Here is a 25,433-nt window from a genome sequence, read left to right as displayed (position 1 = left end):
TTCAAAGCCATTTCTCGGGTGAGTTTTGGCATCCCCACACCAGGATCCCTCCCTTGGAGGCACCTAAGTTTTGGTAAGGATATTCCCCCAAGCCTTTCCCTCGCCTGCCTGGCCCCTGAGCAAGCGGCATGGCACAGCCCCGGTTGCACTAGGGATGGAGATCGCTTTTATTTAGTCACTCGAGTGCTTTAGTACAGAAGAACAGATATACAGAGATGATACATGTTTGTGCTTCAACACTTTCAAACATTTAGATTCCAGTAATTTCAAGGTAAACAAGTTCCAAGACAGACTAGATTATTTTTTTTAAAGTTTTCCTTTTTGATAAATTATTTTTTATATAAATAACTGTAACAGAAAAAAATAATAATGTCCAACATACAAGATCCTGAAGCATTTGCATTGCTAAACCAAGAAGGAACTCAAATGGGGAGGGAGGACCAAGGAGGAACCAACAAATATCAGTGCAATGATACAGCCTTTGCCCTAAAAATATATATTTAACTTTATGGGCAAGGAAAAGACAGGGAGGGAAGGGGGGGGGCTAACCACCAACGAGGCAAGAAAGAGATTTTGGGGAAGGAAAAGGGAGTCACAGCCTTCAGGGGGAGAGAACAAAACAATGGACCCCAAAATATTGCAGTGCATCTAATGGCAGGGGAAGGCGGGGGCAATCCTTGGGTGTAACATAAAAAACCAACTAAAATCAGAGGTTTGGTTAAATCACTATACACCAAGCTTGTAAGAACGTCACAAGACACAGTCATTAATATACACAGAGTCCAGAGGGGGGGGCCCGGAGGAGAGGGGGTGCCTCGGGGTGACGGCACGCTCAGAAACGCTTCACCACGGGATGACATGAGCGGAGCCAGGTGTGGGGACACCGAGCTTCCATGGGGATGGATGGAGATATATATATATATATATATATTAAAAAAAAATATTTTTTTTTATTATATATATATATGCATTTTAAGGAATACCCAAAGGGGGAGGCCAGGCTGCAGCAGGATAGAGGAGCAGCCGTGCAAGCAAACGGGCCCCATCTCCATGTTTTGACCATTTTGGTCCCTTTTCACATGGGAATCGCAGCAGTGCGAAGCATCCCGGGTGCACACGCGTGCGCGCACACGCACACACACACATACACACCCCAAGCCAGATGCTGGCGTGCACATCCAGCAGCAGCACCCACCACCCCAAAAAGACAAGGGACAGCAGACAGCGGTGGGGACCCCCAGCCAAGAGCGACGTGACAGCCGAGCCCAGCCCGCGGTGCCTGCCTAAGCAGAGGCTTGGGGGGGGGGTGCGCATCTGTCCCCCCCGCTGTCCATCCAAATCCACAAAGAACCCCAACGAGGAGCCGCTTTCAGAAAAAGGTGGGTTTTTTCTGTTGTTTTTTCATCGCCATCATTCGCTAGCAATGGGCAGATGGGTTACTCAGCAATGAGCTCCTGGGTGCTTCCGATAGCTGCAGCTACAAATATATAGATTATTAATTTTTTTTCTTTTCCTCTTTTAAACACAATGCATCCGTTTTCTTAATATATTTTTTTTTTTTTTGGCTGTTGTCCCCTCCCTGTGGGTAAAATGAGATGGGGAAGGCAGTGGGAGGGGAGAGGGGGGCCAACACAAGAACAAGAGAGAAAGCTGGGCCGGGCTGGGTGCAGGATGGCACCCCGGGCTGGGCGCCCAGCAGGGAAGGTGAATTCGGCATCGAGTCGGTGGCGGTGTTTCCTTTTAACTGCTGCTTTCTTCCTCTGTTTTATTGAGTTTCTTCAGCGTGTCCAGCAGTTTCTGTGGGGTGAGGATGTGCGTGGACCCTGTGGAGCAGAGGAAGGTGGGGGAGCATCAGTGATGGCTTCAGGACCACCCCCCCTGTTGTGCCCCGGCCGCCGGCCCCGCTGTCCCCCAAGTCCCCCCCGGCGAGGCCTTACCTGGCGGCGATGGCCCCGCATGCCGGTGGAAATGCTTGCGAGAAAATGTATGTCTATGGGGGGTGGGGGTGTGTGTGGGGGTGCGGATAACGGGAAAGGAACGGAAAAGGAGAAATGAAGGAGATGCATGGAGCAGGGTGGGATGAGGCAGAGACCGGGAGGTGCCCATGCAGTGGGTCACTCCTGGACCCTTTGGGGATGCAGGAGGCACTGGCCAAAAAGCCAGGGGGTGCAGGGGGCGGGAGGGGCGGGCAGGCAGCAGGCGGGCACAGAGGGACCCTCTGCGGGGACCCCCGGCTCTTCCTTGCCTGCACAGAGCATCGCTGGGTCACAGAGGTGGGTGGGAGGGGAGAGGAGGAGGAAAAGGGCTCTCGCCTTCTGCTGGCCCTGGCTCGGTGGCTCCCGCCGTGCTGCCCGGCCCCTGCCCTCCGTGCCACCGTGCCACCCTGGCAGCCTCTCTGGCTCTGCACGGACCAGCTCGTGGCAGCGGTGGCTCAGGGGGATGTCATGGTGGGTCTTTAATGGGCAAAACCACTGGCAGAAGCTAAACCCCAGCATGGGTTTCGGGGGTCTGCAACATCAAGGGAGTCCTGCCCATCCAAGGGCACCAAGAGCCACAAAGGCAAACCTGAGCTTTCCCATCGGCTCAGGATTTCAGCCCCATCACACCCCAGAGCTGAGGGGTCACAGCAGCACCCAGCCTTTGCTGTAGGGGACAAGGGGCTGGAGCTGGGCCAAGTGCTGGGGTCTGCACCATGCGCCCACCGCTGCATGCTCTCCCTTGGGCGCCAAACCCCCAGCCCCACTCCAGCTGCCCACTGCAGGCAGCATCCCAGGGGGGCTCCGTCCCCCTGCCTGGCCCTGGGACGCGTCTACTGGGCAGGCAGGACCCCGACCCCGCCGCCCCCGGCCCCTCCGGCCCCGGCGAGGGGGAACTCATGGCATGACGGAGCCGGCCAGGTCTGGCCGAAAGACATGGCAGAGGGATGATGGAGCGGCACTGGATGCTTTTCCACCTGGGAGGAGGAACTGCAAGCATTTGTCTTATCAGAGAACCAAACGGAAACAAAACCCAAAATAATAATTAAAGAAAGGAGGAACGGAAGAATCAAAGAAAACCCTTCGGGGAAGAAGAGTTTCTTTTTCATTAGTAAGCTGCCTTTACTTGGTTTCTTTGGCTCACTCCATTGCTGGAGCCTGATCCTCAAATGATACCCTAGTAGAGTCCCTGAAGTCGGGGTGCCTCAGGTCCATGAGAAATTTGGTGGGAGTGAGAATGTGAGTAGAACCTGCGGGAGAACAGAGCGGGGCTGACGGCTGCGCCAAGACCCCCACCACCACCATTTTTCGGGGTGAGGAAGGACGCAGTTGCCACCCGGAGCATCACAGGCGCATGCAGGAGATGGTCCCCGGAGAGACGCGGGATGAGATGGGCAAGAGGCAGGATGGAGCTGGGCAATGGTGGTGGTCCAGTGGCGGGGGCACACGGCCGGGGGCCGATGATGAAGAGGGGGCTGCTGCTCCTAGGGGAATACAAGGAGCAGATGAAATGCCAGCAATAGGCTCTACCAGACACCCCAGGCAAGAATCCAGGGACCAGATGAGATGGTGAGGGGCTCCTGCCCCTGCCCTACAAGATGTGTATCCAGCTGCGCTTCTCCAAGGGAATTGTAGGGGGCCTAAAAGCTCCTTGCTAACATCTGGCAGGGCTTCCACCGCATCCTCCACACCTGACCCATGGCTCCTCTGGGAGCATAGCCAGGGTACTGAGACTGAGCACGCAATGCACGACCTGTTGTGCATGTGCAGGACATGTGCAACAGGAGAACGCATCTCCTGTTGCATTGCATGTGCAACAAGACATACAGCACGTGTGCAACAGGAAAATGCATCTCCTGTTGCGTGCACAGGGCACACTGGGGTTGGCGTGCAGTGTCACATGCCTCTTTATTTTGTTTTTCCTCCCTGACCCCAACAATGAATGTGCAACACGGGTGCAACAGGAGCAATTCAACCTGCAAAACCCCCTCACCCAGCTCTGCTCGAACAAAACCAGCCAGGGAGGGGAAAGATGGGAGCAAAACCGGGGGCGCGGAGGGGTGGGTGGGGGGGCACAATGTACCCTGTCCTTGCGGAGGGGGGACACAGGGGTGACACTGGGCGGCAGGACAAGACCTTTCCATAGAGTTCCAGCTCCCGCAGTCAGCTGGAGCCGGGAATTTGCGGGATGGCAGAGGGAGCGTGGGATGAGCAGCCAGCGCGACGGGGCGCAGGGTCTGGCGCCGACCCTCACTCACCTATTAGCACTTCCCACTTGCCGCTGGCTTGTGTCACCTCGTAGGCGCAACGCATCTCGTTCATGCTGACACCGCCCAGGATGAAGATGATGAGGCGGGGGCCACTTCGGTACTCACCGGGAGCCTTGTTCTTGTGCCAGTGGCCATAGCGGGCACTGAAGAGAGGAAAAGAAGGATGAAGGATGGACACGAGGCAACCCTGAGCTCACATTTTCACTAAATCACGCATTAATTAGCTCCCACATTGCTGTTAGAGCAAGTACAGTCAAGCTTTCCAGCCGCAAGTGCCACTCGCTGCTACAGGTAGGGAAACTGAGGCACGGGATGCCTGAGTGACCGCAGAGCAGCTCAGACCTGGCAACGGGTACGGCCCCCCCGGGCAGGTGAGGGATGGATGCAGCTGGTGATATACGTGCTAATGTACAGGAGGAGGGCATGGGGCGCAGGACCCACCTGACGGCAGTGGTGCTGAAGGAGGCGGAGGAGCGGGTGGAGATGTACGGGTAGTGCTTGGTGTCCAGCTTGTCATCGATGGCATCCTGTGGGCAGAGCCCCACATCAGGGGTTCGTGAGGAGCTGGGCATGGCCCCTGGCCCAGGAGCCCCTCTGCAGGGCTACGCCCAGGACTGGCCCAAGGGGGTCAGGAATCATTTGCATGTATTTGCATAGCTTAATTTTTTGGAACAACTTGGCTGTGTTTCTGTACTAGGGTGCACTTAGGGGGAGGAGGGTGGTGCTTGGCTGCTGTGAGGCAGGGACAGTGCAGGGGGGCTGCAGCGTGGGGCAGGGGGTGAGGCTTGCCCTCAGCTTGGGGGTGTCTGGGGAGGTAGGGTAAGGGGCAGGGCGAAGGAAAGATGCTCTTCTGCAAGTTCAGGGGCATGAGCTGAGCTGGAAGCTTCACACCTGTGATCCACACCCCCCCACACAGTAAGGGACCTGCTCTTGCTTTCATCAGTGGTGGAGGGTTAACGCCATCTGGGAGATGTTGGTGAGATGTCGCTGCCCTGTGCAGTTCCCTCTGGTCCTGGGGATGAGGTTTAGGGTGTCCTGGGCATGAAGCCACCCCAGGAGGGTTTGCACGGATTGTGGTAGAGGAAGGCAAGAGCTGTGTGCTTTCGGAAATTGAGAGAGCTGCAGCTCTGCTTGTCATCGGTGCCTGGGAGCAGGGGTGGCTCTGAGCTGCAGCGATACACCCCCCCCCCCCCAAAAAAAATGTGTCCCCAGGGTCGGTCCGTCTGTCTGAGCAGGTGAGAAATGTCTGTGTTGGGGAGCAGTTTTGGTGCCTGGATGCCCCGGCTCTGGGCAAACCCCGCTGCCCCAATTCGAGGAGGGGTCAGGAGGGAGTGGGTCAGGAGGAAGGCAGAGCCTGGAAAAAAATCACATTTTGGCTCTGCCCAGTGCTACGCAAGTGCAGAGCTTGTAGCTCCCATGGGTACAGGCACAGCTGTGCCTGTGGGCAGGGGTGAATGGTGCCGTGCCTGTCCCCCGGCTTGGCTGGGACACGGGTAATGCTGTGATGAGGCCACCCAGATGTGACCATCATGGCACAGGGTGCAGCACAAGAGCAACTAGTTTGTTGCTGCATTTTGTATTGCAGGGACACTGTACAAGTCCAGACGGGGCCATGCATGCCACCTGGGGCCAGCACGCACGTGGGGGCCAGGAAAGCTTCCCAAAACATCCCAACCTTGTTGCAATGGCAGGCAGCGAGCAGCATGGAGGGTATGTGTGGGGGAGAGGCATCAGGGTTTGGGCTGGAGGCAGCCAGCTCCCTGCAGGTCCCTTCCCAAGCAGTGCTAGGGTCCCTGCTCCATCCCTGTCCGTGCTGGCTCACCTCCATGATGTCCTTAATTACGGGGGTCCATCGGGAGAGCTGGTAGGTCTGCTCACTGATCCGCTCCTTCCGTTCAGGCTTGCTCCGGCGGCGCAGGGTGGACTGGGCAGAAAAAGCACAGAGACACCCTAAGACACAGGGGCTCCGGTGGTGGGACCAGGGCCACCCCGGAGGGGTGCTGGGGACATTCCAGGGGGTACGCGGTTCCCATAGAACAGCAGGTGCCATGGTCCTTCCAGGGGGCAAGGAGGGCCACGGGGAGTGGGACGGGGACACTCACGTCTGTGATGATGGGCACCCCGAGGTGGGCCATGTTGGTGATGATCTCGCTGTCCTCTGCTGGGATCTGAGCGTGCTGGATCAGCTTGTTCAGGTTCTCCTCGGTGATACCTGGAAATGCAATGGAGAGATGGTGTCCTCCTGGGCAATGCCTCCCGGTGGGGACACAGCCCCTCCATTGCCACCTTAGTACACCCTGACCGCAATGGTGACCAGGGAGACGGGGCTGAGCTTTTCCATCCAACTCATCTCGGCTGAACCCTGAGCTTTTTGCCACCCAGAGCTGCCTGCATGCCTTGCCCACCCGTGCGCGCGTGTCCTCACCGTTCTTCAGGAAGATGTAGAGCAAGATGATGCGGATCTTGTCATAGGTGCTGACATTCCCATCCAGCAGGATGGGGACAATGGCCCTCATGGGGTCCTTGATCTTCTCACCTTCAGCATCGGTGCCCATGGCCAGGTCCTGCACAGAACGCACATGCTCATCACCCCTCAACCCATGGCTCAGGGCTGAGCTGTGGGGCAGCAGCTGCCAGCCCGTTGTCCCCATGGTGGCTGGGGGGCTGGGGGAGCTGGTACCTGTTCGACTCGGCAGAGCTTGTCCACCGTGCCCTGGTAGTGCTTCATGCAGTCCTCAGCCAAATGCAGGTGGGTGGAGTACTGGGGAGACACGAGTGGTGCAGTCACCTTCACAGTGCTGGGCAGCAGCCCAGAGTCCCCATGCCACCACCCCAGCCTCAGCCCCAGCCTCAGCCCCTGCCCGTGGCCAGGGACCCTCTGGGGAGAGCTGCCATCACCCGTTCTCTGGGTGGGCTCAGTGCCAGCTGCTCTGCAGACATCCCCCCCCTCCTCGTACCTTGCTGAGCTCCTTCTGGTACTGCGGCATCTTCTTCAGCATCTGGGACAGATCTCTCATGGTGGTCTGCGAGGAAAGGGGACGCGGTCACTCAACTTCAGGGACTTGGGGACCATAAGCAGAGAGGGGTGACCCTGCCCCCACACGAGCCCCTTGAGGGGGTTTGGTGGTGCTGCTGTGGCACTGCCAGGTCTCTGCTGTGGCACTGCCAGGTCTCTGCTATGGCTGAGGGGCAGGGACGGGGTCTGCAGCTTTGCAAACTGGAGTGTTGGGGGGAGAAATCCGCTGAGGACCCTCCCCCCGGACCCCTGTGCGCTTGGCTGAGGCCGAGATGGTGCTTTCAGCTACTGGCCACTTCTACATCCTATTGCCACCTGTGTCTCCTCACTGTGACCAGCTCGGGGTCTCCGCAAGAGAACCAGCTGGCGACAGGGGCAGCCGCTGCACGAGGTGCACAGGCTCCGTGTTTGGACCAAGCAGACCCCTGCGGTGCAGCGCCCTCCCAGGGCACTCTGTCTCCACAGGCTGGGATGTAGGGCTGGCACCCCACGGCCATCTCCCCCCGTCAGGGACCTGAGCACCCTGGGCACTTTGCAGAGGTCCTCATTGGGAGTCCCCCAGGAGACTTCACCACATGCCAGCCTGTGGCCGAGTCCCCCAGGTGCCTGTCCCCAGCTTCGCAGATGCAGTCAGGTCACCTTATCGCCTGTGTTCATCCTCTTGCTCGAAGAAAACTCTTTCAGGGATCGGGTCACCTCCCTGGGGAGAGGAGGGCAGAGCTGTCAGCGGGGAGCAGACCCTAATGGGGGTGGGTGGCGATGCCAAGCTGACATCCCACCCAGCTGGCACACCGCCCACTGGGACACTCACTGGGACACCTCGGCGATGTGTTTGTGGCGCAAGGTGACCCACAGGTCATCATCCTCATCCAGGAGAACCTCCTTAATCCGGGCTTCCCCGATGCCGCTCGTCTCGTACCTGGGAAGAGGGCAGGGACCGTCATGATGGGGACAGGGCTGGGGGGGCACACAATCTCCTCACTGCTTGGGCTCTAGGGAGGGGGGCAGGACATGGGAGGACATGGGGAATCTTCTTGGCTCTGCCAGCAGCGAGGCAAAGCTATTTCAACTCAGTTTTCACATCTTGCCTTCTCATACCTCTTCAACTGCTAAATGCTAGGAAGGGGCCAAGGGCTGAAGGCTAGAAAAGCCCCTTTTCCATCGTCCTGCCCACCACGGCTGCCAGACTGCAGGCAGGAATGCTTCCTCCCAACCAATTACTTGTGACGGATGGAGGAATGCTTCCAAATCCCACTTGAGGGCTGGGGTCGGGGGCGGCCACAGGGGTCGGGGGGACAGCAGCGCTGCACTCACTTGTAGACATCGTTCTCGATTGGCAGCAGGTCATAGCTCATCGCCTGGAAGGTCAGCTCGTGCAGCACCGGGGAAGCAGGGTCAAAGCCACGGTCCAGGATGAGGAGCTGGGAGCGAGCCTTGTCTGGCCCCTGCAGAGCCGGGGAAGCCATCAGTAGCCGGGCCGGGGGCTCCTCCAGCCCCACAGGCAGCCAGGGGAAGCCAGGGCCATTTCAGGGTCCCTGCTCGGGATCTACGACTGCCACGTGGCAGAGCTCGAGCAGGACTTTAGGAGTGAAGCATCACCCGAGCATCCTCCCCCGGGGCTGTTGGCACCATCCCTGCTCACCTCACCCATGGTGGGGTCATCAGCCTTGTAGGCGTCCAGCTTGTCCTGTATGAGCTGTGCCAGCATGGCGTTGTCCTTGTAATCCCTGGAGGAGGCAGGGGGAGAGGTCAGCTCCCTGGCACGGGTGGCTCTCGCCAGCATGGGATGGGGAGGAGCTGCTGGTTTCCCTGCGTTAACATCCTTGGCTCGCAGGAGAGGAGGGACCTGAGTAGGTTTCGATGCCCATTTCCGTCTCTCCCTGGGGTGCTCCACTTTGCCTTGGTGCCACTTGGACTTTAGAGTCCCAACCCCCCCCCACTCTCCAGAGCATCTTCAGGTCTGAGCCTGTTTTTACACCGAGCGCGGATGTCTGTCCGTCCCACCACCTCCTCCATCCCCACATCCTCACCAGCACCTGACACAGCACTGCCTCACCCTGCCCCATGTTCAGCACGGCCCCAGCTGCTGGGGCAGGGGACAGGTCCCTGGAGGGGTGCAGACCCCACTGCCCTTACCCCCTGTACCGCACAGCTGGGTACTCCTTCAGTGTGGCACACAGCGTGGCGATCTGCTCGGCCAGGCGCTCCAGGATCGGATTTTTCATCTGGGCCTTGTGGGGGCTGTAAAAGCTTTGGAAGGAGTCAGCCGAATCCAGAGAGTAAACCTGGGAGGTGCAGCGGGAGGGAGGTTAGAGGGGATGCGCTGCAGGTGACATCCGGAGGGGAGCAGCCCCACAGGACACCCCAGTGGGTTTGGAAACCAGATTCAATCCCAGATGAAGGTCCCCAGCTGAGCCTCGGACCAGGCAGGGGAGCTCAGTGATGCTCAGGGCATCCCTTGGGCGTTTGGCTGCCAGCCCTGAACCCTGATGCCTTCCCCAGCTCCCACTCCATGGCACGGTCCCTACCCATGTGTAGCCCTCAGGGCGAGCAGAGGAGGCAGGAGACCCCCTGCCCACAGCAGCCACCTGCTCCCAGACAGGGTACCAGAGATCCTGGGACAAGCAGGGACATGCCGCTCCCAGCCGTACCCCTGGTAAAAACCAGAAGCCAATTTGGTTGCATGTGGAGATGCCAAGAGGTCATCTTCCACCTGCCTGTCTCCCCAGAAATGCTGAGGCTTGAAGGGTTAATGGCACCAAGCAGGTCTGGCACCATCTGTCCCTCCCATCCCCATGTCCCCAGCAGGGGCAGATGGCACAGGGCTGCTCCCCGGTGCCCTTGGCAGGGGCCGTGCTGGGGCGGCACAGAGCTGGCCAATGCGGCTGCCGGCACAGGGCCAAAGTGCGGCGCCGGCTAAATCCCCCGCAGCGGATCAGCCCTGAGAAGTAATCAAAGGAGACAGCGAGGAAGAGCCAAGCAGGCGGCGAGGAGACAGCCGGCAGAGAGGAGTGCGAGGCTGTTACACAAACCCCCATGAGCTAGAGAAGGACCCAGAGCATCCCCCGGCCATCCCATCCCCGGGCCACCCCGGTGGGGTCGGTCCCCAGCCCAGCCTCACCTGGGACTCAGAGGGGAGGAAGGCAATGTTGATCTCCGTCAGGGTTTTGATGACCTTGGCGGCACGGGATTTCACCAGCTCATTGAAGAGGGCGTCGGGGCAGGCTGCAAGAGGAGGAGGAGGGCAGCGCTCAGCATCCCTCCATCCCCACTTGCTTGACCGACAGGGACGTTCCCTCCCCTCTGGGTACTCACAGTCAGTGAAGAAGACATGGGCAGCTCTGTACTTGGAGGTGGGGGGATCCTTGAAGTCATTGATGAGGGAGTGGATGGACTGCAAGAGAGAAGGGACCAGCCGAGCTGGCAGGGTGGCACCGCGGACATCTCAGCAGGGTCACCCAGGGTCCTCCCTCCTCCTGGCACGGGGGAAGCTCTGCACCTCTGGTCCACCACCCAGGCGGCACCGCTGGTCTCACTGGGGCCAAGACGCTTCCCATGGGCATGGCTTACCATCCCAGCAGGGCATCCCCCTGCCTCCCCGCAGCCAAAGGCCATGCCCCCACACCCCACACCATGCTCTCACCTTCTCGGAGGGGGTGATGAGATAGACAGCCTCCAGGCTGGGCAGTGGCTCCCGGCGCTTGTTGATATCTTCCACAACTAGGGGGAAAAAACAGGCACCATGGCAGGGACGGGTGCAGGCAGGGGCACCCAGCTACGTGGGGTTACTGGATGTCCCACAGCAGCACAGGACCAGCCCTGCCAGCCACCCCGTGTCCAAAACATCCCCAGCCACTCATCCCTGCCCACTCAGAAGCTGGGGCCAGGGCTGTCCCCGCTCTGTCCCAGTCCTTGTAGCATGTCTCCATCCCAAGTGGGAGGGGGGGTGCGTGGGGGCCATGCCACCACCTCGCCTGGCTTGTGCCAGCCTGGAGCTGCATTTGCAGGTCCCGGGTACAGGGGGAGGTTTTGCCCTCCTCGTGGTGAGGCTTGCGAGAGACAGCTGGGGGCCGGTACTCACTTGTTATACCCTCCGTCATGATGTCGGTCATCTTGCAGCAGGAGGAGAGCATGCGCATGCTGAGCTGGTCCACCACCAGCACCTGGGGAGAGGGGCTGTGAGCTGGGGGCATGGCAGGCAGCCAGGGAACTGCCCTTCCCCACCCTTGGGGGCTCCCTGCCCACACCTACCCCCTTCCCCTGCTTCCTCCTCCCCATCCTCCTCCTCCTCCTCCTCCTCCTCTCCTGGCCCCCCCAAGGTTTGAACTCACCTTCCATTCGCCCTTCTTCTTCACTTTCCGGATCACATCGTGCATAATCTCTGCAAGAGAGGGAGTGCGGGGTGGGGTGAGCACCCCAAGTTCCCCCCTGTAACACGCCAGGGCCCACCAGCAGCTGTGGGGTCTGCGCCGGGGGCACCAAACCCCCACCCATCTGTAGGGCCAGGGGGAGCCCCGCTCCCCCACTGCCTTTCCTGGGGGCCTGGGGAGATGGGGGGTGGGTTTGGGGTACCCAGGGAGGGGTGGTCACCCCCCCAGACCCAGTTTTCTCTCACATTTGGCACTAACAGATGGACCCCACGCCGGTGGGGGGCCGCAGGCTGGCAGAGGGTTGGGGGGTCCCTCTGGGGAGCCTGGGGGCCACCCCATATGTCTCAGGCCTAATCCAAAACATCGGGAAAACAGCAGCAGCTTAAGAGCTCCTTTTAGAAACAAGAATCAAGCGGCCTGAGCCTGCTCCTTGTAATCCCCCGCAATCTCATTTCACCTCCTGTGGCTGCTGGGCTTATGCAACCAGCCAGGACGACAGCACCCATAGGTCCCCCCCTGCACCCCAGGGACCCCTCAGGGCTGGGGCACCCCCAATCCCAGGCACAGACACCCTGCTTCTGCCCCAGGCAGCTTGCAGGGCTGCTCCCCATGGGATGCAGGGTAAGGCCATGCGAGGAGGTGGTCCCAGCAGTGGGATGGTGATGTTACCTTTTGGGGCTGGGCTGCAGGAAGGGGGTTTCAAGCCTTGCCAGAATAGGTGCCTGTCCCGCCAGACACATGTGCTGCCTAAACATCTGTGTGCAGGGCCATGAGGTGCCCCAAACCCCTTTTTACCCTGGTGTATGAACCATCAGCCTTCACAGAGCAGGGAACTGCCTGGGTGAGCCCAGAGCAAATTCTGCAACCGTGTCTTCTCCCTGGCTTTCCCTCTGGTCCCAGGGACAGGGATGCAAATGGCCAATTAAAAGCCAATTAAGAAATGTTTCTAAATTAGAAAACATGTGAGCTGTGGGGAGCCCATTTTTGAGGGTGTCACCCTGCCAGCCTCAGCCTTGGGAGCTTCCCCTGTGGCAGTGACCCCAAGGGTGCTGGTCGCCCAGGTAAAGATCCGTTTGGGTTTACAGGGGGCAGTTTGGGGTCTAAATGGACTCGATGATCTTAAAGGTCTTTTCCAATCTAAAGGATTCTAAATTTGTCCCTTGTTTGGAATAAGGCGTGAGGGTCGTATGCAGGGGGGACTGCCCTGGGAGCACCCAGCCGTAGAAACTCCTGCTTTTGGGTGATGCTGAATTTGGGCAAAACACCTCATCTTCCCAGCTCCTACCCCCACTGGGGATTTGCACGGGTACGAGCGGCTCAGGGACAGTCGAAGCCTGGCAGCTGCCCTGTGCTGCATGGGGCAGCCTCACCAGGAGAGCAGAGGGACCCTGCCAGGCTCAGCTTGGCCCCGGCCCGCCGGGATGATGGTCCCTGTGGTTTCCCCATGCTGCTGGGCTCATTCACCATGCTAGCACCCAAACACACTGCAGTGTTTTCACGTGCTGAGTGAGGCTGGAACACCTCCCAGGCTGCCAGAGGGGCTCAGAGCCGCAGCACATAGTGCCAGCAGGGACAGAACAGGAGCCTGTGAGCATCGCTGGTCTGTCTGTCCTGCTGCAAAACCTGGAGGCAGCCATTCCCACCACTCACATCCATCTCCTTCCCAGCAATATCTGCCTTGGGGGAACCTCAGAAGGATGCTGGCCACGAACTTGGGGTTCTGCCTGCTCTTGGTCACATCCTTTAGCCTCATCATTGGTGAAGGGGGTGCAGGTGTGGGGAAGGGGGGATGGAGGGTAACGGGGTACAGATAATCTATACCCTTGAGCCCCCAAGCTGGACACTGCTGGGGGGTAAATCCTGCTGCCTGCACCCATGTGTGCTGCCCACCCAAATCCAGATCTCCCACACAGCAAAAAAGTGAGCCGGGTATTGTCCTCTGCCGTGGGCAGAAGCCAGCAGCGAGGGCTGCCCGTGTGTCCCTGGTCCTGCTCTCTGGTCCCCTCTCAGTCCTGCTGGTGCACAAGCAGGGCCGGGAGGGAGGGATGCCAGCGCATCCCTCCTCTTCCTTTCATTACTCACATTTGGCTCCTTCCCCAGAGCAAGGATCCAGAAATAACAGCGCTGTTTACAAGGCAGTACGCACGCGCCCTCCATCCCACACCAACCACCTCAGTCGCCAACAACGGGGGGCAAAGCACAGGGGACCGCGGTGGCGCACCACGTGCCGGGGCAGCGGTACCACCCGGGAAGGGGTCAGGAGCAGCCAGGCAGAAATCCTGCCCCTGCAAGGAAAACACCACTTTGGTCCAGGGGCAGGAGGGGAAGGAAGAAGGAGGCTGGGAAGGAGCAACCTGGGGCCCAGGCATGGTGCAAAGGCCCCAGCAGCTCAGCTCATGGCACCCTCTGTTTGCTGCGGCAAGGGTCGCAGGGAAAGGGACCCCAAAAAGCTGCCTCAGCCACCCCCGAGCTTGTCCTCACTGTGACAGCCACTGCAGGGGACATTTCATCTTCAGTGCTTGGCTTTGCGGGAAGTCTCTCTATCGCCTGCATAGGGGTTGAGCTGGAGGGGGGGTGTGTGCATGTTTGATGGGGGGAGCATCTACCTGGCTGTGCACCTCCCCGTGCAAAAAGCACCATCATGTCCCCTGGCCTGATCCTGACACCAAGATGGGCCTCCCAGAGCAGCAGCTGGGCACCTCTGAGGAGGACTGCTCTGAGCTTTCCAGTTTTAGGGTGTCCATCCCCTGGTCTGAGGTAGGCCCTTGTAGAGGAATTACAGAGGAACGAAGGCAGGTTAATTAACATTGATAATGTGCAGCTGTGGGCTGGCTTCAGGGGCGGTGGGTTGGCTGGTGTGGATGATGTGCAGCTGTGGCTGGTTCCTGCTAAGGAGTTAAATAGCTCTAAGGGGGATGGAAGAGGAGCACTGGATGAAGAGAAACCTGGAAGATATAGAGGGAGGAGAGAGAGTGCCCTGGATGTAGGAGAGGTCCCAGGAGAAGCAAGGGGGCCAGGTGAGGAGAGGCTGGCTGGGAGAGGAGCCTGGAGAAGGAAGAATCCAGATGCAGCAGAGGCAAGAAGCAGGTAGACTGGCATGAAGAGGGTGGAGAAACAGCATGGACAGTAGATGGACTTTTGAAACCTTGCAGGGGGACTGGTGGCTGTGCTGGGGCAAGGCGGGGGAACTGCTTATGGAAGTTAACCTGGGAAGATGCTGGTTTTGTTAGTGCTGCGACAGGCCCCCATCAGCCCTAGGGGCCAGCCCCGCTGCAGAGCTGCCCTGTGCCTGGGCTGCAGACAGGCACAGCCGTTCCCTAAACCAGCATCTTCTCTTGCCTTGACCATGGCTCAGATCTGGCTCCAAAGAGCTGCTTGTCCACCAGCTGCCAGAGCCAGCTCAGAGCCCACGCAGGGTCAGGAAAGGCAGATCCACAGAGCATCCTCCAAAGAGGCTCTGTGGCCATGACAAAGCCCAGGAGGGCACGACACACAGACCCCAGGAAAAGCCTGAGATCACAGTGTCACATTTGGAGGAGACATGGCCATGACATCCTGGGTGTCCTTGCAGCAGCTGTGAAACCCCCAGGTTAGGGAAAAGCAGTCTGTTAGCTCTTGGGTGGACCAAGAGGGCAATGCTAAATGCTGGCTGTGGCCAGGGTTGGCAAGGAAAGGGGGAAGATGTGGGAATTTCAAGGTGGAAAGGTGCCAGCTGCTCCCTGGGGCTGTTTTGGCTAACGTGGCTGCTAGCAGTGGGGCTGGATGCTGTCTGTGTTGCTGTGGCTGCAAAGCTGGGCAGGAGGTGAGCACTGTTCTCATGTCTCTACATTAGCAGGTCAGCTGTTCCCACCCATATACTCAAACCGTCTGGCCAGCCGGAACTTTTGGGCTCTAACTTCAGTCAGTGGTGCTCACAGTCAAGCTTTTAATCTTGGAGATAAACTGGGTTTTGAGGGGAACAAAACGTGTATCTGTATCTCACCCAGTGCCTTCAACACCTGGCTTGTCTGGACCTACCACACTTCATCTGTTTCCTTCAGGCTGGAAGAATTTTAATGACAATTTCTACCAAGAACAGACAATACAAATAGCTCTAGACTTCTCCTCCAATGTAGAGACGACATGGACAAGGAAGCACATCCCACCTGTGGATGGAGGACCTCCGTTGCACTGCAGTAATACGGTCCTAACAGTGCCATCATGCAGATAACAGGCTTGAGAGCAACCACCTCGCCCAGCCCACTGCCTGCAGTTAGCCTCGTTCTTGGGGTGACACGTGGCATGGAAATGACCCACTGCATTGTTTCCAAGCAGGGCCAGAAGCTGGTGACACGGTGGCCTAGTAGGACTCAAGCCCATACGTCACTCCAAGAGGCTTAGCCCGCGTTATTTATACCGAGCTGGCCAGGCAGCCTTTCTCCAGGCCTGCCTTGCCTCGCTGGCTCATGGCAACAGCAACCAGCCCCGTGCCTCCAGCTGGTCCTGGGGGAAGAGGGACCAACCCTGCCACCACTTGCACCCACACCAGCAAAGCTGCGCCCAAACACAGCCTGTGCTGAGATGGACTCATCTGGGGATGTCCCAGCCCCGTTATCCTGCTTCAGAAAGAGCCTGAAACATCATGAGCAGCCCCGACCTTCTCCACGGAGGAGGAAGCAGTAAAACCTTGTCCTGGCCACCACCTCACCCTGGAGCACCAGGATGGGTGAAGGATGCTGCAGGCAAGGGATGCCACAGCCAGGGGACATTTCTGCTCTAGTGCTGCCCCAAGCCTGGCCGGTGCCAGCAGTGATGGCCAAGCCCTTCCCTCCTGGAGCAACACAGGAGGCCAGACTCCTGCTGCTCAGAAAAGCTCCTTCACTGCCACGTCCCAGGACCTCACAGGCTGCACACCTTGGCCTGATGTGGTGAGAGAAGATGGAGCTGCTTTACGGATGGGCAGCAGGCTGTAGGAATTGCCCAAGGTCCTAGAAGAGATGAGTGGTCTTAACCGTGGGCTTTTCCCTGTCACAGGTGGGGTTCAGTCCTTTCACTCCCCTCATGTATCCTCTGTTTTGGGATCCAATATTCTGGAGAGCCAGATCTCAGAAATCCACACTGAGGTTTGCTCAAGACCCACTTCTCTCAAAAAGCTGTCACAGTGCATCTCCAAGACAATCAAGTTTGGCTTTGGGTTGGCTTGGCAACTGCCTTTTTGCTGGTTCGTTAACTAATTGCTTAAGACAGTGTGAATGTTACATAGATACAACCACGTTTGAATGTAGTGGAGCACATATCTACCTCTGAACATCCTCAGTGAGGGATCTCTAGGTGCCAGTGTACCATCCCCAAGCAGTCCCTAATAAAATAGGTTTTACGGACCGCAGGATGGCAGGAAGGCCATCAGCCCCATTCAGTGCAAAGAGAATAATTCCATTTACAGGAGGCAAAGCCTAGCTGATGTCCTTCAGCGCAGCTAAGAGCCATCTCAGGGACGATCTGAGCCTGGAGACTGCTGTGTCCATAAAGCAAGCAAGTCTCAAACATCTCCTCTCTGGCAGTCTGTGTCCTGAACATCTATTTCTCTCACTGGATTATTTCTGGTGTCTACCTGGAAGACCTCAGCCTTTCTGAAGGACACATAACCTCATGTAGCAACCTGCTAGTGGTGCAGCCCAGGTGCCATCCAGCTGCAATAACTCCTGAAATGGGCAGAATTGCCAAGGCTAAGCTTCATCCCTTCCTTCCCCAACCCTGGATGAGGTGAATGTTGGTATTTTCACATCCAGAGCAGCACCACATCTCCCTCAGAGCCGCTGGTGAAACATGCCACGTGTCAAAGCCACACCAGTATTTGTGCTACTCCGGGGAACCACACAGCGCTGCTTTGCTGCTGTGGCTCTAGCTTCAAGGATTAGTCACAGTAATCGTAGTAACCTGTGATTAATTCCTCCTCTTCCTATTTGCACGGCTCTCGTGAAGGATGTATGTATTTATATCTGCCAGCCAAAGCCATGGGAAACCTGCACAGCCTGGAAAGAAGGACAGAGACCTGGAGGTCTTGAAGTCTTTAGAAACTGAGTAGCACACCCAAAGGGAAATACAGGAAATGAAATGCATCTCCACACCCATGAATCGCTCTCACTGACAGCACTGGAGAATCAGGGTAAAATCACAGGTTTTCACTGCCGGGTCACTCCTGGCACCATCTCCTCAGGTCTGCACAAGGATCTGGGAGTTGAGCAGTTTCTTCATCTGGGCAGAGTCAACGGGCCACAGACCATGTCAGGTCCCTTCTGAAGGCATCACCCCTCACTAACATTTGTCCTCTTCCACCAGGTGTTTCCATCCCCAGCAGATGCTGTACCTGGCTGTCGGGGCTGTTGGTATAGCCAGTGTTGCCAGTGCTTCAGTGTCAAGTGCTTCCCTGCAGCAGGACAGCACATATGGGGTGTCATGGCATCCTGGAGGGGAGGTGACCCTCTCCCAGGGGTAAGTCACGCTCTCCTACGCATGTGGCCATGACTTTCTGTGCTGGCTCTTCTCTGCCTTAAACCAAGAGGGAGCAGCACATCAATAAATTGGGGCTCTTCAGGCTGGGCTGGTCTCCTGTGCCCACACGGACACCAGGGACAGGCTGGAGGGTAGCTGGTCCAACTCTGAATAGTCTTTTCTGCTCCCTTAGTGGCCAAATGTCAAACCATCTGATGGACTCCATCCCATGAATGACCCTATAGCACATGTGTCAGTGTGTGCGTGTACACATTCACGTGTTTGCGTATGCGCATGGGCAATGTGGAAGCCCATAAATTAATGCACCTTCAGCTTGATCTATTTCTGCACTCTCCAAAGCACAACAGCCAAGTTCCTTCCCGCACCGCGAGTTGGTGGACGCAGCATCTGCTTCTCAGTGTGCAGCTATAAGCCATGTGACAATGATTCTCTTTTTAAATGTGTTGATTTTGTGGGAAGAGGGAGGGAATCTCTCCTGGGACACTTTTCCTGAGAGGTGCAGGGGAATTAGACCCAGACCCCCTTTTTTTTTTTTTTTTCTAAGAGGCAAAGAGTCCATGTCCTCTATGTCGGTGGCTTTTTCAACCTTCTTGCACATGCAGACACTGGTGGGTGGATGCAGACCTGCCAAAGTGAGGTTTGTCATTCTTGGTAACCTTCCATGGTCACATACAGGCAAAGTGTTTCTCAGCCCCTGGTGCAGACCACAGATTGAAGCCTGAAATTGCTCTGCAATGTGTGTGAAGGTGAGCCTTGAATGTTGCAGTTATTTTTTCAAGCTTTTCCAACCTAGAGCCAACACTGGAGGCGAGACAGACCCTGGTGACAGAGCCAAAGGCCCCAGCAGAGGCTTTGCCAAGCGCCTGTTCCTTCACCCACGTCTCAGGCAGGCAGCTGCCCTTAGGACTCCCCAAAGCTGGGGACTGGGACGGTGGGCTGCCCAGGATGCGACTGGCTTCAGGATCTCCCACCCATGGGGGACAGGGCACAGAGACCCTCTCCTCCTCAGCCATCCACTGCACCGTCATGCTGAGAACATGGCAGGGCTGAAGGCTCTGCCCTTGTGCAGGCAGGAGGATGCAGCACACATCCCTGCAATGGTCCCACCAGGACCAGCCAGCCCTGTGCCTTTTGCTGCCGCCTCTTTCTCTTGCTTGGCAAAGACCTTGCCAGACCTGGCTCTGGGGCAGCACACGAGCCTGGCATCCTGGTTCCTGAGATGGGCTTGGAGCATCCTCAATGAGCAGCATCTGGCCCACAAAGTCTCCCTGTGCCCTCAGCAAACGGGTGGTGGGAGCTGTGAGGTGCCCCAAGCAGCCTGGGTAAGTCACACATGGGTGGCAGGTCCCCAGGCTGTGCCCCAAGGCTGGCAGCTGGCCGGCAGCCCTGCCAGTGCCTCCTCCCTGTCCCTGGAGGTGCAGCACAGCATGTGCAGCTCCACATGAGCCTGGGTCCCTGAGTCATCACATCCCCAGGTGGCGGTGGACCCTTGAGAGGTACAAATGGGGACCCCAACTGACACAGCACATGGGTGCTGAGGGGCCATCAGACCTCATCCAGGCAGGTTTTAACTGTGGGGCTCCTCGGTGTGGCTCTAGCAGGCAGGAGCTGGGTACAGGTCGCCTCTGCAGGAGGATGAATAGACAAGGGTGCTCTGTGGGAGGATCAGCTACTGTCCTGGGGGAAAGGTGTTTTCTTGCTGTCTCTGGAAGGGCGCTCCTTTATCCCAGCGCTGCTCTGCCTCTCCCATCTGTCCGTGACTTGAGCAAAAGGAAGCCCTGAGGGGGGGGATTCTCTCCTCTTACAGGTGAGGGGGTCCAGGGGTTTTCAGATCCAGCACACGTATGACCTCTGTATGCTCTGCCTACATGTCTTGCACCAGCCCACCACGGGGACAGACATGGCACAGGTGTCACCCCTGCAGCACAGCTCGTCTTGCCTCACTGATGATAGTTCAATGAAGTAAACCCAGCCGCCTCCTCCTCCTCTCCACTGCAGGGTGCTGCAGGAGAGCAGGGACCCAGCCAGGCAGGGGAAGCTCAGGGCAGGCTGCCCTGAGAAGATCTAAGGAGGCCCTGGGGCATGAAGGGATGGGAGGAATGTCTACGTGGCAAGGGGGTTAGATGAAGATTTGGGGATGGGTGTCATCAGAGGTGGGGACTGCTTCCCATGCTTGGATGAGAATTTTCTAAACCAGTACCAGAACAAAGTGACTGGTTCTTCAATGGGGCTCCCTGGGAGGTAGCCGCAGAGGGAACAGAAGAAGATGTACCAGGAGGACCTGGTCCTCGGGCATCACCTCCAGGGCTGAGCATGCTCAGGTCCAAGCCCAGTCAGATGAAAACAAGTCCTGGAGGGATGCAGCCATCACTGCTGGAGACTGCGGGGAGGCACAGAGACAGCCCCCCAGCACACACCCCACAGCTCTGGGGGGGTGACAATCCGGTTCTGTCCATCTCCTGCAACACTCACCCACTTCGTTCCCCTGCCACCCCCCTCCCACCTCTCCAGGGGCCTCTCAAACCCGTCTTGTTATGGCACCAGCTGGTCAGAAGACTAATCCGGGTCTGGAGGGAAGCCAGGGCAGAATGCAGCTCCAGAGGGGGGGCCTGGCAGAGCGAGCCATGGCAACGCGGCAGCATCATTCCCACCCTCCTCCGGAGGGAGCCCAGCAGAGATACCCTGCCCCAGGCTTGGACCTTTTGCTCCTTATGAACCAGCATCTTCTCCTGCAGGTAAACCTTTGGGGAATCCCTGCCTGGGAGCAGGCTGGTGCAGTGAGGGAGAGCCGGGGAGACCTTGTGCCAGCTGCATTGGTGCCCAGGGAAGGGGGAGATCTGGGTACCCTGCAGCTCCTGACTCTGGGGGAGCAGCTCCAGCTGGAAACAGCACCTCGAGGCAGGAGCTGAGCCCATCAAACCCAGAAGCCTCCCATGGCAGCCCAAGGAGCACCTCGAGCTCCGGCGGGAGGGGAGGGCTGGACCCCGCAGGGCCCTCCTCCGAGGGCCCCGTCCTTCGCTCCTATGCAGCATTTTGCCTGCACAAACCCTGCTCTCTCCTTCCAGACACCCACGCTTCCCCGGCAGCCCCGCTACAGCACTGATGCCCAGCTATCATTTTCAATCTGGAATGATGTTTTTCAGGGAAGAACAGAGCAGTTGGTTAAAAAACCCTGAAGGGAAGGACTGAGCCAGATTTCCATGATGCTGCCTTGAACCTCTGTGTGTGTGTGTGTGTGCTCTCTCCCAGCCTATTTCAGCGGAGAGACAATGAATGAAAATAAGGAACACGCAGTGGCGCTGGTCCCTGTCCCCTGGTTAGCGAGGGCACTGGATGAGCTGGATGCGGCCCTGCCTGGGGGCATGTGGGCAGCTGGTCCAGCTCCCCCCCGCCGCTCGGCTGGGCTGGGGGCTGCCCCTCTGCCCACCTTGGAGGCGAGGGGACCAGCCCCCCCAAAAGAAAACCCAGCCAAGCACAAGAGCCAGCCTCCCCCCTCCCCAAAGCTGATCCTGCAGCAGAGAAACAGCGGGGCATTTCCCTGGCTTTTCCCGTTCATTTTGCAGCGGGCTGGGCTCTAACCCCCAATGCAGAACCCTGGGGGGGGGGGGGAGGGGGGTGGCGCAGCCCCCCATCCCCGGGGCAGGTGATGGCTGGGAACAAAGCAGGGACATGAATCCAGGGGGATCCCCCCCTCCCCATCACATCACCACCCACCCGATCACACCACCAGCCCCGGCCGCACCATCTGCAGCCTGCGCGGGAGGGCTGCGCTGCACAGCGCGGCCGGAGCCACCGCACCCGCGGGGGCTGCACCCAGGGGCACCCCCCGCCCCGAAAAAAAAAAAAATAATAAAGGGCGATCCGGCCCCCCGCTGGCCGCGATGCCACGGAAATAAATCACGCAGGGGGAGCGGGGAGGGACGAGAAGGGCTTTTCATGGCTGCGGGAACCCGGGAACTTCCCACCGGTTCCTGCCGTTCCTGCTCTGGATTTAGTTGGTTTTTCTTAATGCGGAGTTTTTCGCTTTAATTTTGCAAGGGGGGAAGGGAGCCGCCAGCACACACACACCACCCCCCTCCCAGCCTCGGGCGTTTTGGAGAACTCCCCCCCCCGCTATCAAGACGTTGAAAAAAATACCGCCTTGCACCAGCGGGGAAGGAGGAAGCGGAGCCGGGGCTGCTCCTCCGCCCCCCCCCCCCCCCCCCCCCCGAAACAGCGCGGCCCAGCGCCGCCCCAAGGGCGCAGAAATGCCCCGGGGGGGAGGCCGGGGGGGCACGGCGGCCCCGGGATCACGGAAGCCGAGTCACGTCCGGGGGAAAAAAAAAAAAATAAAAAATTATATATCACCATTACAGCGGGATTTGTGGCAGACAAAGCCGAGAGGCGGGCGGCCTGGCGGTGCAGGGGGGTCTGCACAGCCGGACATCCCTGTGCCCCCCCCCCGCCTCCCCGGGGCAGACCCCCCGTGGGGGGCGATTGGGCTTTCCTCGTTATGCTGGGATGAGGCGATCGCCCCTCGGCCACCTCGGAGCCAGAACCGGGGAGGTGGGAAGGCTCGGGCGCCTCTCGCTTCCCTCTTTACCCCCCCCTCCTACTTCCACCGCCCCCCCTTTTCCTCCCCTCCCCTCAGCACTGCAGAAAAATCCCAACAGCCTCAACACCCTCCCCTAAAATTAAATAAACAAAACGCGGACGGGGACAGCAAGCCCCGTGTCCCCCCCCCCCCAAGCCCACCGGGCCGGCCTGTCCCCACGGGGGTGTCCCAAGCCCCCTCCCCCGTCCCCCGCCGGGCGCCGATGCCGCCCCGAGGGTCCGTATTGCGCATCCGCAGCATCCCCCCACCCGCGGAAAAGGGGGAGCCGGAGCCTGGTCATCTTCATAACCCCCCCCATACCGCCCCCCCCCCCGCGGGGTGCGCAAGTAGCGCGGCGGGACGCGGATCTTACTTTCTCCCACCACAGCCTTGAGTCCGATAGGTGCCATGTCTCCGTGCCGGGGGGGCCCTCCGCGGCCGGGGGAGGGTCCGGGGGGGGCGGCCGGGGGCAGGCAGCGCCGGGTAAGGCTGCGGGCGGCGGGCAGCGCCGGGCGGCGCAGGGCGGGGGGGCCGGGCCGGGCCGGGCGGGGGGCGGCGCGCGGCGCGGCTCAGCTGACCGCGCGGGGGGCGGGGCTGCGTCACTGCGCCCGCCCCGCCCCGCCCCGCGCCGCCCCGCGCCGCAGCGCCCGCGGCCGAGCGCCCCCTGCGCCCCGCGCCCCCGCACCGCAACCCCGGCACGAACCCTGGCACCCCGCAACGCGGCCCCGGCGTATCCCCCTGCCACCCCCCCGCACCGCACCCCCTGGCACGTCCCCCTGGCACCCCCGCGCCCCCGCACCGCACCCACGACACGAAGCCAGGCACCCCGCACCGCAGCCCCGGCACCTCCTGGCGTCCCGCACCACGCCCCCGGCACGTCCCTCTGGCACCCCGCACCGCACCCTCCCACATATCCCCCCGGCACCCCGCACCCCCACACCGCACCCCCCAGCACATCCCCCTGGCACCCCACACCGGCATCCCCCCGCATATCCCCCTGGCACCCCACACCCCCACCCCAGCATCCCCTGGCACCCTGGACCCCCACGCGGGCACCCCCCACCCCCCGGCATATCCCCCTGGCACCCAGCACCCCCTGGCACCTACCGTTAAGCCCCCCCTCGCCCCGCACTCCCCAAGCCTCAGCTCTGCTGAAGCAGAGCTCTGTCCCAAACATACACTATGCCCCCCACCCCGGCCTGCAGCATCTACCTGGGGGGGCAAGACCCTGCACAGGACAGCAGGGAAGGCAGTGGGGCGGGGGTCCCTGGGGTGTCTATTTTCCAGTGGAGTAACTTCAGCCCCCACCCACCACGCAGGGGTGGCAGCCCCCCCCCAGCCACTCGCAGATGGGCAATGGCCAGGGCTGTAAATGTGGGGGCAAAGGCTGCGCCCCCCAGCACCCAGTGCTGCCACTCCCTGCACCCGGGTGCTGCTGCCGGGGGGGGAGCTTTCCTGCCAGGCTAGGGTGCAGGGTGGGTGCCCGGGCTGCCAGGCACTGCCAAGCTGGCTCCTGGCTGTGCCAGGGGGGGTCTGAGAGTTTCTGTGCATCCCCCTCCCCCCAAGGGCTGGACAGGGTGTGATGGGGTGAAGGGGGGGAAATGGGAAAGGAGGTGGGAAATGGCATGATGCTAGCACAGAGCCCGAGCCAACGGCAGCGTGCTCCACAGACAGACAGGTATAGCGTCTGTGTCTGTATATATATATATTTATATTTATATATATATATATGTATATTTATATATATCTGTGTGGCCATATAAGTGTCCACGGCATCACTCAGAGGTGAGGCAGGACAAGGGTGCCTGGGGACAGAGGACGGCAAAGGTGAGTAGGGGGGACAGCAGGGTGATGAGGGCCAGTGCTCCATCCCACTGCGTCGGCCCCCAGCAACCCCAGGTCAGGCAGACGTGTGTCTCGATCCTTTGCTTTAAAACCTGTTCTCGTCAATACTTCCTTAAAAATAAGCTGGAGTTGAGTTTGTCAGAGCTGCCGGACTCTCTGCCAACCACAGGCTATAAATACCAGCAGGCTATTTAAGAGTGAGGTATTTATATTGCCTTCCTCATCTCCCCATCAATCTTCCCAGTGAGGCCGAGCATCACTTGTCTGTAGGCAAAAATACAGCACGTGTACAGAGCCACTGGTGAACCGGGACCAGGACCCATCTGCTGGGGTCCCCGCCATGTCCCCCCTCTCTGCCCTCAGGGACACTCAGCTCCCCAGCAGCCAGTTGGTTCTCACATCCATTACACCTGGCAGAAAAAAAAAAAATTAGAGTAACACTTGCTTCGTTCAAAAAATCAGCAACCAAATGCTGAGCACCCCGATGTGCCGGCAGAGGCAGGGTGCCAGGCTTGGGGGGGGGGCTTTTGGGGGTGAGCGCTGGGTGGGCAGGGACAGAAATGTCCCGCAGATGCTGGGGTGGGGAGTGGGCTGCCTGTGGGAAGGATGCTTTGGTGTTGCCTTCCTGACAGAATGGGCTCAGCCCCGTCAGATCTGGGGAGCCCACGTCCTGATGCCCAGGAGCCTGCTGGCTTTGGGGCTGGGGGACTGGAGGCTGGTTCCCACTTGAAGGCATTTGCTGGGGTGCAAAATACCTCGGGCTGGTGGGTCCCCCAGGCAGAGACCATGGGCTGCTGGCCACAGGCCATAGACCTTGGGGACCACCAGGAGCCATTCTCTGCAAGGGGCTTCAGGTCATGAGCTGGAGCCATGCAGCCTGGACCCCCCCAG

General features: G+C 59.3%; 1 protein-coding gene across 2 annotated transcripts; it reads right to left on the bottom strand.

Moving 5' to 3' along the window:
- Positions 1-143: 143 nt before the first annotated feature.
- Positions 144-23,235, bottom strand: STXBP1 (syntaxin binding protein 1). 2 transcript variants are annotated; one of them, XM_056351783.1, is made up of 20 exons: positions 23,071-23,235; positions 11,594-11,643; positions 11,344-11,425; positions 10,906-10,982; positions 10,578-10,656; positions 10,384-10,487; positions 9,399-9,547; positions 8,905-8,989; positions 8,577-8,707; positions 8,074-8,181; positions 7,902-7,962; positions 7,204-7,269; positions 6,927-7,007; positions 6,672-6,810; positions 6,349-6,458; positions 6,069-6,170; positions 4,688-4,773; positions 4,235-4,389; positions 3,103-3,226; positions 144-1,823 (listed from the first exon to the last, which is right to left on the bottom strand). In XM_056351783.1, the coding sequence occupies exons 1-19, from the start codon at positions 23,105-23,107 to the stop codon at positions 3,117-3,119; spliced, it is 1,812 nt and encodes a 603-aa protein (XP_056207758.1). In that variant the 5' UTR covers positions 23,108-23,235; the 3' UTR covers positions 144-1,823; positions 3,103-3,116. The 2 variants fall into 2 exon arrangements, with proteins under 2 accessions (XP_056207758.1, XP_056207759.1); XM_056351784.1 differs by lacking the exon at positions 3,103-3,226 and having other exon boundaries at positions 23,071-23,234.
- Between the last annotated feature and the right edge of the window lie 2,198 nt (positions 23,236-25,433).

The sequence above is a fragment of the Falco biarmicus genome, chromosome 9 (genome assembly GCF_023638135.1).
Source record: "Falco biarmicus isolate bFalBia1 chromosome 9, bFalBia1.pri, whole genome shotgun sequence".
In the NCBI taxonomy this organism is placed as follows: domain Eukaryota; kingdom Metazoa; phylum Chordata; class Aves; order Falconiformes; family Falconidae; genus Falco; species Falco biarmicus.
This window is presented reverse-complemented; position numbering and strand designations above follow the sequence as displayed.

What these genes read in the sequence shown, in the direction of transcription:
- STXBP1 (XM_056351783.1), bottom strand. Translation starts at nt 23,107, where the DNA reads ATGGCACCTATCGGACTCAAGGCTGTGGTGGGAGAAA. An exon ending in ATGACCCCACCATGGGTGAG is followed by an intron (nt 8,708 to 8,904) that starts GTGAGCAGGGAT and finishes CCGGCTCTGCAG; the next exon opens with GGGCCAGACAAGGCTCGCTC. An exon ending in CTACATCTTCCTGAAGAACG is followed by an intron (nt 6,459 to 6,671) that starts GTGAGGACACGC and finishes TTGCATTTCCAG; the next exon opens with GTATCACCGAGGAGAACCTG.